This window comes from Solea solea, chromosome 13 (assembly GCF_958295425.1).
Source record: "Solea solea chromosome 13, fSolSol10.1, whole genome shotgun sequence".
Taxonomy (NCBI): Eukaryota; Metazoa; Chordata; class Actinopteri; order Pleuronectiformes; family Soleidae; genus Solea; species Solea solea.
Genome location: NC_081146.1, coordinates 12643066 through 12655186, shown reverse-complemented (window position 1 = coordinate 12655186; position 12121 = coordinate 12643066). Strand labels below are relative to the sequence as shown.

General features: G+C 39.8%; 1 protein-coding gene across 1 annotated transcript; it reads left to right on the top strand.

The window, feature by feature from the left end:
* The first annotated feature begins 156 nt into the window (after positions 1–156).
* Positions 157–10903, top strand: LOC131470832 (secretagogin-like). The gene is made up of 11 exons (XM_058646845.1): positions 157–376; positions 667–737; positions 3008–3100; positions 5004–5093; positions 6882–6938; positions 7600–7677; positions 8008–8063; positions 8611–8656; positions 8777–8836; positions 9537–9605; positions 10460–10903. The coding sequence occupies exons 1-11, from the start codon at positions 307–309 to the stop codon at positions 10589–10591; spliced, it is 822 nt and encodes a 273-aa protein (XP_058502828.1). The 5' UTR covers positions 157–306; the 3' UTR covers positions 10592–10903.
* The last annotated feature ends 1218 nt before the right edge of the window (positions 10904–12121 follow it).

Here is a 12121-nt window from a genome sequence, read left to right as displayed (position 1 = left end):
CTCTCTTTCTTGGAACCTCGGTGAAGTTGCAGAACTGTGCTGCAGTGTAACAATACAGCCACCAGATGGCTAATACCATGCTTCACTCATGTGCTCTCTTCCCCTCTCTCACTCTCTCTCACTCTCTCTCTCTCTCTCTCATTCACAGAGAAGGTGTGGTTTTACCAGTCAGAAAGAGCATATGTCAGCCAAGCCTGCTACTGAACAGAGCAACAGCACAGTACAGTGTGTCACCTCAGCCTTTATTGTTTTTTTCTGTTTAAAAGCTGAAGGCAGTTTAATTCATTAAAACAAAAAAAACAAAAAATGGACAGTGCGTTTGATAACCTGGATGCAGCTGGTTTCCTGGATATCTGGCAACACTTTGATGCAGATGGTAAGAGTTAATTATCTCTCGCACGTTTATAATGTTCAGCCACTGTTGTGAAGGGTTAAGGGGAAAAGATTGTTATTGTGTTGACATTTGAGTTGCAAAGCTGGTACCATATTAAACATAGTTAAGTATTTAACTTAACACATTTTTTGTGTGTGTCTTGGGACAGTTAATTGTATGTAAGACTGAAACAGGAATTGATTCTCTTTGTCACTTGAGTATCAGTAAAAAAAAAACAGCTTGTTTCATTTGATTTATAACCTAATGACGGCACCACTTGTTCTTTTGTACAGATAATGGCTACATTGAGGGCAAAGAGCTTGATGAGTTTTTCCGTCACATGATGAAAAAACTGCGTCCACAGGTAAGTGCGCTTTGTCTGGATGATTTCTCAGCCCAAGTAATCATGAAAACTAACCGCATCCCAACATTATTTAATGACATCTTTATTTGACTTTATAAGTTTATAAGTTCTTACCCTCTGACACAAGTCGCAGACGATGGAAATGGAACATCGGTGTGAGCAGCTTAGATTCAGTCGGATGCATCCAAACTTTGTTAAAGTCCACTGTCTGAGTTTTCCAGGATGAAGAGTTAAATTACAATCTGCTCAGTCAGTCAGTCAGAGTGGTATTCAACTTGCAATATCAAATGTCATGATTATGACTGACTCCATTTTTTGTTCTACAGGTACAGGTAAGCGTGTCTGATTGGTTTATGGAAAACATCCATCCATCCATTTTCTACCACGTGGGGTGCTGTGCCAGTCTCAGCTGACATAGGGCGATAGGCGGGGTCACACCCTGGAAAGTTTTTTTGGACTTTATCACATTTATCAAATCATTTGTCATAATTCAAAGCTTAAATCATCTTTTGGAGGTGACACGGTTCTCCTATTTCCTCTCACAGTCTAAAGACATGCCGTTTGAAATTAGGTTCGTTGGTTGTCTGTTCGTGTGTTGTCCCTGTGACGGACTGGCAACCTGTCTAGGGTGTGACCCTGTCTTTCGCTCCCCATGTCAGCTGGGATTGGCTGCAGCTCCCTGCAAAGCCCTTACGAGGAGGATAAAGTAGTCAAATGAAATCAGCTTTAGGACAATTCAATTGGCTGCGGACACAGAGTTTACAGCAATTTTTGGTCTCTGCCCCGTGGGCAGCTGAGCCTCTATGAAGTTATCTGGATGGGTGGGGAGACTGTAAGGAGGTTACATACTGTACAACATGGAGTAAGAGCTCTGGTCCCTGTCAAAGGAAAAGCATTTGATTTGACCTGAGGGGGAAATGTGTGTTTTTGTGTGAAGTGTGCTTATAAGCTGTTATGCTGAACCCACATTGTTTGTGTGCGTGAGAAAGACTCGACTTCCTTGGATACTAATAGGACTGGGCTAAAACAAACAGATCACCGACCACATGTCACTGTCTCTAATGTTTGCTCTTTCCTTAATGTCTGCAGGATGAGTATAGGGCTGTTAGGGAGATTACTCTCAAGGTACAAAAAAAACCCCACTCCCTTACCACGACTCTGTTTCAGAGAGTGGGTGTAGTTTTAACTCTGAGTTTACTGAACCTGAGCTTCAGGAAACGATGTGATTTCTGGTTCATATACAGTATACTGAGGTCACTTTAACCCCCAGTCAGTTATCACTGTAACTTATCAGTATTTGACAAAGTTCTTCATTTCCTCAGGGAATATTAATTTTGCCAGCCTATCCTTACCATCGCTACCTCCTTTTATGATCAGTCAGCCATCAATGTCAGGACAAAGACGGCTGGCACTTACATTTAATCACACCATAGTTCGATTTTTCCTTAACTCAGAATAATATCTGTACACGGTGGAGCCTTTATAAACGCTTTTTGAACTGTAAATCCATAATATCATTCAATTATTGAGTGGCTGTAAGGTATACAGTCATAAATCTATATATATATACTGGTATGTACATGTATGGTTATACACGTCACTCACTGCAGCAGATGTAACCTTTCCATTCTCCCTGAATTGAATTGGAATCTCTTTGTCCATAGCTGCAGATGTTTGACTGAAGGAATCAAATTTGAGCAATACAGCGTCCATCTCCGTTCTGTTGTGTGCATCAAGTCCTATTAACATACTGTATCTTCTTAGCAACAGGAGGCTGCTTACGCCAAACACTTGTGTGTGTGTGGACCTGGCTCCTTGTAGTCTGTGGACTGTGAGCTCTGCAGTGAATGAAATGATGATTCATCGTTTCATGCGGGCACCATAGATCTCCAGGTTTCTATAGTTACAGTACGGTCACCAAGGAGTGTGTTAAGAGACACTGGAAGATTGGCTGCTAAATATATTTTAAAATTAAAAACATTACAGGTTGTTCTTGCTTCCAGCTGCTTCCAGCTGCTTCAAGCATTTTGTTAGCTCGGAGTTAAGGAAAGAAAAAAAAAAACATCTACACAGGAACAGAAAATGTGATTCTTAGCTCAGATAAGCATGCATCTGCATGTGTCATGGCAGCTTTTGTAACTCAATGAATATTTTGTGCTTCATCAGCCACTGAATAATTAAACAGATTACAGATTATTTCACTGTGTTTGAATTTGGTGGCTATGGCGAAAATGTTAATGTTGTGTTTTAATTTTGTTGTGTTCAAACAGGAGAAAGTGACTGACGAGCAAGTTCAGACACTGAAGAAGAGGTTTATGTCAGCCTACGACGTCACTGCTGATGGGAAACTACAGATTGAGGAGGTATTTACTTCTATACGTTGTTCTAGCGAGTGGACGTGAGTTACTGTACCTTTAATTCATCTGCAAGCACGTCATGAAGCAACAGTCAAGGAAAGATCATTCAAACCGTTCGTCAGGTGTAAATTAACATCTTGACTGAATGCTACAGTTAAAAAAGTCCTATTGTTTGTTTGTCTTTTCAAGTGGGAAAATGTGAAGCACATTATTCTTGACGCTCAACTCGTTTATTAAATGAAACCTTCGTGACAAAGTGTCAGAAGTGTTGCTGCAGTTCCTGGCAATCCTGAAAATTAGACCAATCCCTTAATGCTTTGCACCCACAGCCCCTAAAGCTTTGGCTTTTGCTAATGAAGCTGAGAAAAAAAAAAAAAATCAATGCATAAATGCACTACAGTGTAAGTGGCCTATTGACATTAGTGGTTTATTGAGGCTAATGCAGAGGCAGTCTGGATCAAAGCTTTCCGTGCACCAAACACACATCATCCCACTTCCCTCCCCCTGATAGCAGAAACTCAGGCCAACATATTCACAAATAGCCAGTCCCATGCAGTCCAGTACACATGGTCTTATAGGATTATAAAATAAGGCATACAGTACATCACCACTGGCATTGATTCAGTTGAATTTCTTCATGTGCAAATGTGCAAAATATGTTCACGCTGACAACAGGTTTTAATACCTCGCAGCACAAAAAAAGGAAGTGAGTGAGTGAGTGAAAGCCACAGTATCCTGTGTCTGAGCTGAATCACAGGATCAGATCTCGTGTATGAGACACAGTGTCAGGTTTACTTTTATACAAGACATCGCTATATCGGTCCTGTAGTGTTCTTTGCTCCGTGTCTGCCTGTTGGGTAAATATCTTTGGATTTTACACGTTTGCCGTGACACAAAAGCTATTTAATTGCGTTGCTTTTTCTGATTGCTTACTTACTGAGTGTATTGGTAAGTGTTTTATGTCTGAACATCTGACTCCTCTGAACACGCAGTGCACCAACAGTGGTGCACTGCGTGTTTTCCCTCTGCGCTATTCTACAGTCGTGGCTCTATGCTGATTGGCAAGTTTAATCTTCTAATGGATGGCGGATGTTTTTAGAGGAGGACAAGCAAGACGAGGGAAACATAATAAACCGGGGAGAGCTAAGACCAGCTTCGAGCCATTCAGATAGACAGTATTGGAAACACTTTTATTTTTCTTAGATGACATAAGAAATTAAATACATACATTTATTTATGTTATTCATAAATGATATTCATCAGTATACAAACTGTGTGAGATATTGCACCAATTGTCCATATTGAGAAGCAAGTTATTGGACAATTGGCCTCCAACCATTTCGAGGGCAGTTGTGGGCTTCTTTTGTTTCCAACAACTAAGTGGATAAGTTTGGGTTTTCATTCAGATTTAGGTTGAGGTTTCTAGGTCAGTACGAGGAGTGAGGAGCAAACCAGTCAGAGTGTGCCGTTTGCATTTTAAAGTGGACGCTCACTACGAGAATGAAGAATGGCTCCGCCCACATCGACCCAATGACTAAACCAACAAAGAAGAAGAGGAGGAGGAAACACCAAAGTAATAAGTGGGGAAGTGGTGAGCGGAGGAGTCCACAGTTTGTTGCAGTCTGCACTCTCACCATTAGACAGCACTCATTTGTACACACAGGACCTTTAATTAGTTGTTAGAAACCTTTTATGATGTGAGTCAAGGAAGCTCTCCAGGGTTTAGACCAACAAGGTTCCTTGGCAACTATCAAGGAAAGACTTGTTGGCATGATGATATTATCTGGAGTCCAGTTTTCTTTTTTTTTTTTCTTTTTTTTTTACATTTTCTATAAAATTGCTTTCCTGAAATGTAGAACACCTTCATTTAACAATTAGTCTGACCTCTGCTCTCCTTCCCATTTGCCAGTTGGCCAATATGATCCTCCCTGAAGACGAGAACTTCCTGTTAATTTTCCGCAGAGAGGCTCCTCTGGACAGCAGCGTTGAATTCATGAAGGTAAGATCACATAACTTCATACAATATGTTAATTCTTCTTCTTTTTTTCAGCTTCTCTCTTTAGGGGTCAGCCACAGCAGATCATCTGCCCCCATCTTGTCCTGTCCTTGACGTCCTCCTCTGTTACACTAAATGTCCTCATGTCCCCCTTAACAACAACATTCAACATCACACCTTTAATTTCCAGCTGCACACTCGTGATTCTGTCTGACTTTCTAATCACCCCCGGAACACTCTTCACAAAAAAGACTTCCTTCCTTCAAGATTGCCTTGAAGATATCGCTTTTTTCTAAACCATTGTAGAACACTTTGAATCCACCACTGATGCTTCTGGCCTTGCTTCCTTTTCACCTGGACTGGACAATAATATCTACCTTATTTCTGTCCACCATATCAGCCAGGTCTCTACCTTTAAAAGTCATAGTTCTTACATTTAATGTCCCCAGTCTCACCTCCATAATCTACCCTTCCCTTCTTCTCCCTCTCCTCTTCCTCTGTCTTTGGCCAACAGTAGCAAAATGTCCATCAAGTATTGTTTTCAGAGATCCACATATTTCCTTTTATACCAGAAACCTGTCCTGATGCAACCATCCCCATTTATCCGAGCTCGGGACTGGCACTCGGAGTATATTGGATGTGCGCCCCCCAGTGGCTGGGTTCATATAATAATGTTAATGAACGTTTAAAAAAAAAAAAAAAAAAAAAGTACATTAACTCTATTTACACCTGACATTAAAATGAGTGTCATTCAGACAAACTGCAGAACTGCAAACATGGCAGCCTTGTGATGCAGAAATCTGTCTTTTCATACTTTTAACAGTTTTCTTAAACCTCTGATGTGTCCTGCCGTCACCTGCTGTGCAGACACATTATCATAAGACAGTTTTCGAAAGGACAAAAACAAATTGTACTCGTAATGCAGTGATGCAATAACACTTCTCATCAGTGGGTAGAGTAATAATATTACAGTGATATATTACTGGGAAACACATTGCTGTCCGACACTGCACGTCATTGTGTGAAAGGTGTGGTCAGTGTCAGTGGTCATTAGAAGAATTTTGGGCCGTTCAGATCACACTCCATCATTGATATGTCTTATCTGCAATGTTGCTATAGAAACGGCTGCCTAATCCTTATCCTCTCGTGTTGTAACGCACAGTTTTATTGTTGATCAGGACTTTTTACACACATGAGGTGCCAGGAATTACCCAACATTTTACAAATTTACAGCTGTATTGAATACAGTTGTAATTCTCGTAAATTGTTGGGTTTAGTTTGTAATTGTATATATTTTTTTGCATGTTGTGCTTTCATAATATTTCTCATTAACTATGTTCCTCCGTAACCATGGGTTACCGTGGATTCAGGATGCTGAACTTTCAACCACCCACATGAATACTCAGCCCTCCACACACACACACACACACACACATACACATTCAACCCATTCACACCCCCCACCCCCCACACCACACACACACACTCAACCACTCAAACACATATTTAAATTCATACTGCTGCTATGTACATGTGCAATATGTTTCTTGTGTCCTTATAACTTATGTAAATAATATAATATTGCTACTTATTTTGCAAAACTTTTTTTTTTTTAATTTAAATTTATTTTCATTTTTGTTTTATTTTATTGCTGCACAGTTGCACAGTGGGGCTTGTTGAAAAGTCATTTCACTGGGGGTGTACTTGTACATCCACATGTGACAAATAAAAACTTGAATCTTGAATCTTGAATCTTGAATGTACTAATTTGGCCTCTCTATGCCACTGCAGATATGGAGGAAATACGATGTTGACTGCAGTGGCTACATATCAGCTCAGGAGCTCAAGGTGAGCTTGTCAAAATGAACAAACCAGACACACCACTTCACACCTCAGAACCAGTTACACACATCTTCTCCCCTGCCAGTGTCACATTTTTTAATTTGTTTGAACAGAGGACTGCAACCTTTCACCAGTGTTTCGTGTTAACCCTTTAACACCGAGCGGTTTGTGCTACCGGAAACATTCCAACGGTTTCTGAAAGTTAAGAACTTGCAACCATGTGCTTATTACTAGTCATTTCACTGACACACACTCAGAGCGGGGGGGAAAACGGAGCAGAGAGCATAGAATTTAATCAAATATCAAATTTTAAGTTTTTCTTGACTTTAAACTGTTAATACGCTCCTTTAACATGCAGTAGATTGTGAGTAACTGCCATGTGTTGAAACTGCTCTGGAGAAATGGGCAAAAGCACTTACTCAAAGGACATTTTCTGGACCTTTTATGGGTACAAAAAAAATGCCAGATGGCCATTTTTAAGGCTTAGGTGTTAAACGGTTAAAACATAAAGAAAATGAAACCTATAGAATCATAACAAAGTATCATGGTAGTGTTTAATCAGGAGATACATGTATCTTTGTTTTGCAGCCAGATCTTTGTCACCACATATTATCACTGGATGTGACTGTTCTACAGTTTGATTAAAGGGTACATTGTTGTTCCCTAGGCTTTCCTGAGAGACCTGTTCCAGCAGCACCGCAAGGAAGTGTCATCCGAGAAGCTGGAGAAGTACACTGACGCAATGGTACTCGCACATACCACACATGCACACACGTTTCCTTGTAAAACTGCAGTCACTGAATGAAAAAAATGAAGTATGATTTAAATGGCCCCGTAAACATTTTTAAAAACAAAGACATTTATTCATTTGTGATGCAGCCGTCAAAAGACCGACACAGAACACACGCAGTAATGCACTGCTTTCCTCAGTTACCTCTAAATATTTTAAAGATTTCTTTCAAAGATTTGGCTCTAGGGTCACAGGTGGTGGGAGGAAATAACCAGCAACGGGACAACAATGAGCAGAGATTGACAGTGACTTGTTATTTTAATACTTCTCCATACATTCTTGCAGATGAAAATCTTTGACAAAAACAAGGATGGACGTTTGGATTTAAATGACCTGGCCAGGTATTTTTAACAAGCTCTTCTTCTACAATGTTAAAATTTTACTATGTGTAATTTATTAGTTATGTATTTTGCAATTTAAATGTTGCAGTTGTCAGATATTTGGCCATAAAGAGGCAGCCATAAGGGACTGGCTGTGTCTCAGGGTGTTAAGTGGGTTGTCCACTAACCAGAGGGTCAGTGGGTCAATCCCTGGTACTGCATTGCATGAGTGCTTGGGCAAAAGACTGATCTCGCATTATGTAAACATGCTCTATAAATCATAGTAGTACGTATATAATGCACTTTTCGGTTTGAGAGCACAGTGTGGGCAGAAAACCCTGATTGGATTAGAAAGCATTAACTCTGCAGCTCTACTTTATTCTACAGCATGTATCAACAACTTTGTGGCACACATGTACCAACCTGTGGTCAGATTTGAGAACATATCTGAACAATCACTGCCACATTTATTTTAAGTGTTTTACTGTATAATAATTCTACAATAATGAATACTTTTCTGTTTTCATGACAGTATGACTCATTAACTACATATTTTTTCCTCGCTAAGGATCTTGGCTTTAGAAGAGAATTTCCTGCTCCAGTTCCAGTTGGATGTAAGTTTGCTGTTCCTGTCATTCTTTAACCAGTGCGTTAGAATATGAAACAGCGCTGCAACAGGACAATGAGATGTCACGCTATCTCTCGGTTCATTTTCTGTTTGCAATTCATCACAGGCCGGCAGTAAAGAGGAGAGAAAGAGAGATTTCGAGAAGATCTTTAACCATTATGACGTTGTAAGTATACTCTAATGCACTAGGATAAATATTTCAACAGGTCTAAGAAAATAAACTTGAGAATGTGGTTTCAGGAATCATCTCTGAAATATGATCAACCTGTTGCTGTTCCTACTGCACTGTGTTGTTGTGTTTCACGCATTACCATCTGTGTTGACTCAGACAGTGACACAGTGCACTGCTTTAACAGATTATTCAATTTGTTTTTTACCCCACGACCTAATCTGTTGTATTTATAACCCGGGGACGACATCGTTCCATTCCCAATGAATAAGCACTTTCAAATTTGCATGTATTAGAACGTGGACCATGAATCCAATTTGCTCCATTAGCTCTAATGTAACATAATAACTCTAAACACCCATTACATTTTCCAGTCACTTGCTGGGTTTAGTGTCAGATGGAAGGAAGTGATTCCTAAGTGGACTCTCTGATCAGCTTCCCTTGCTCTGTGAATTCCTATCCATGACGAGATGTGTCTAAATGCGCACGTGATACAAGCTTTTTGCTCTAGTTCATCTACATTTGTGATACATAACAGCAGGAGAGTTATTATTCTCGTATGAACCAACTACATCAAATAAAGATGCGTAGAAGCAGCACGTAGGATGTGAAACATAACCACATTAAGTCCAGCAGAAGAAAACTGATGCATGATTAAATAATGTTTTAATAATTTAATACATTTATTGTTGTTCAGAGTAAGACAGGAGCACTGGAGGGCCCTGAAGTGGACGGCTTTGTCAAAGACATGATGGAGCTAGTCAGAGTAAGTGTTTCCTGTTGTCCTTCATGCTTTGTTGTGGTCAGATACCAGAGTGCTGTTTACCTATTAGATGATTCATGCACAAAATATCACTCTTAGTGGTATAAAGTTGATTTTACTTCTACTATTTTACTATTCTGATGTATGATATTAACTCCCACAGCTAAAAGAATCCACCCCTCAAAGGGTTGGTGATTTTGGTTTGATGGATGTCTATTTGTTGCCAAATACTTACAAATTGTATATCAGATAACTGAAGATTAAATTCATGTTGGCTATATTAAAGGTCATATGATCGCTGTGTTTCTTAACCACAATATGAAATTAGATATACACAAATCGTGGAGAATGTGTAAAAGAAAACATCAAACACCTTGTATTGGTATTGTGTAACCGGCTGGTGCTGGTTGCACAAGTTTTAACCCACGGATCGGCCACATGTATGTGGCTGTTAGAAACTACATTTCTGCTGCAGAATGAGAAGTCGTGGGAACAGACTGGCCACTAACTGTTATAAATTACAGAGCTGGCAGAGTCATTTGTAAAATAAAAAGTAAAACATCAACACAGTGGGCTGTATGCTTATTTTACTGACTAAATAATAATATAAAAGAATACAGTGGTGTCAAAGCCCTTTATCTGAGCTGGAAGGAGGCAAATTGTGCACAAAGAAACTCCATCCACTGCAAAAAAAACTAACTCTGACATCACACTAATGATGGGAGGGTTCCACCATTTGCATGAAATTAGCAGGAAATGACTTCATCAAAGGCTAAAATAACATTTGTTGTGCTTATAAACACCACATTGACAGTGCTGTATTACGGCTTCTCCTCCCTCCTCTCTCTCTTCTCCAGCCCAGTATCACCGGTTCTGAGCTGGATAAGCTGCGAGCCGTTCTGCTGCATCACTGTGACGTCAACAAGGACGGAAAGATCCAGAGAAATGAGCTCGCACTGTGTCTGGGAGTCAAGAGTAACCTCAGTTAAAGACGTGATACGTGTTGTGTTGTGTAGTGAACGATGGAAGAATTCCGTAAATTTGATCCGGATCAGTCTAAGGTTATTTAAGGTCAATATTCATAAGGTGTCATTTGATCACGAAGATGGTAAAAAAAACAAAAACAAATAAATGAATAACGTGTTATATGGTTTGAAATTGTGCATTCTTCAAGAAATAAGAGAAACTAATTAGATGTGAATGTTTTGTAGACACAAATGACGCCTGGTGTTTGCGAGTGGTTTAATCAGTTTGTGAGTCGGTGGACTGTTGAGGACATAAATAAAGTTCAAGAGAAATGATTTTATCTTGTACTAATTACTTACATCGAAGCTGCGGGGATTTTTGTTGATGTTATCATTCTGCCTCTGCTTGTTCTTCATTAACAGAACTGATGCAACATTATTTTGATGCGGCGTCCTTCATCTCTAAGTAGGTTCTGTCAAGCAAAACTATCAGACCTGACCGAGGGAGAGTTTGTTTATGCAGTGGCAGCACGGTGGTGGGCGGGGACAAGAGTGTGTGTCAAAGTGATGAACAGATGGGTTTATTGAATAGTAGAATGCAATACTGAAACTTTTCATGGCCACGTCTTCACGTATACATATATATGTGTACACTGCATCACTACATGCAGGTAATTCATTTTATATAATCTTGCTCTTTGGAATTCTCACTCCAAATTCAACTTAAGAAACATTTTCTAGACACCGATGAGTCAACTAAAGAAAGCGAGCATATATTATTTATATGTAGGACCTGTAGTATCATAAAATATGATTATTTTGGAAGTTAACGTTTAAGTTTACACATCTGTACTGTACGGCTGAATGTCCATACAGTATGTAACATATGTCGTTGTGTCCACCCTGTTTTGAGATGCATCAGAGCTGACGGGGCAAGTCCTTGTTTGTTAACTAGGAGACACCATGAAAACTGATGTGGTTAAGTTGATGGAAACCCCTCCGGCCACTAAACACCTAATTGTGCGGACATAAAAGCTTTACTGAGCCTTGGTCTGTCATTTGTGTCCTTAAAAACCTGTGATGAGCGGTTTCTTGGCCTTTGTGTTTGTGTGTGCGTGTGTGTGTGTGTGTGTGTTCACTAAACACACAGGAATGGCTACAAACATGAAAGAGGCAACATTAGCTAGAGTGTGGAAGTGTTTGCAGTGGGGTACATTCAAGAACGTGTGTATGTGTGTGGAAAGAGCACCTGCTGCACAGCTGCCGCAGAACAAACACATTTCCATTTATGCTGAAAGATTAGATCCTCGCTAGATCACAGGCCTCATTAAGCTGGATTAATGTGGTGCAGATGCATTTTCACTGACACACTATCTGATTATTGTCATCTGCTTCGCTGAAGCATTACACACGTATGTATATCATGTACCATGTGTCCTTTTAACTGTTCATTTATTGTTTTATATTCCATTTTAGTTGAATAACAGCCATGTTATTTCCTTGTATTTACTTTTCCTTCACAACCAGGCAAATATCTTAAGCCACAAACAACAC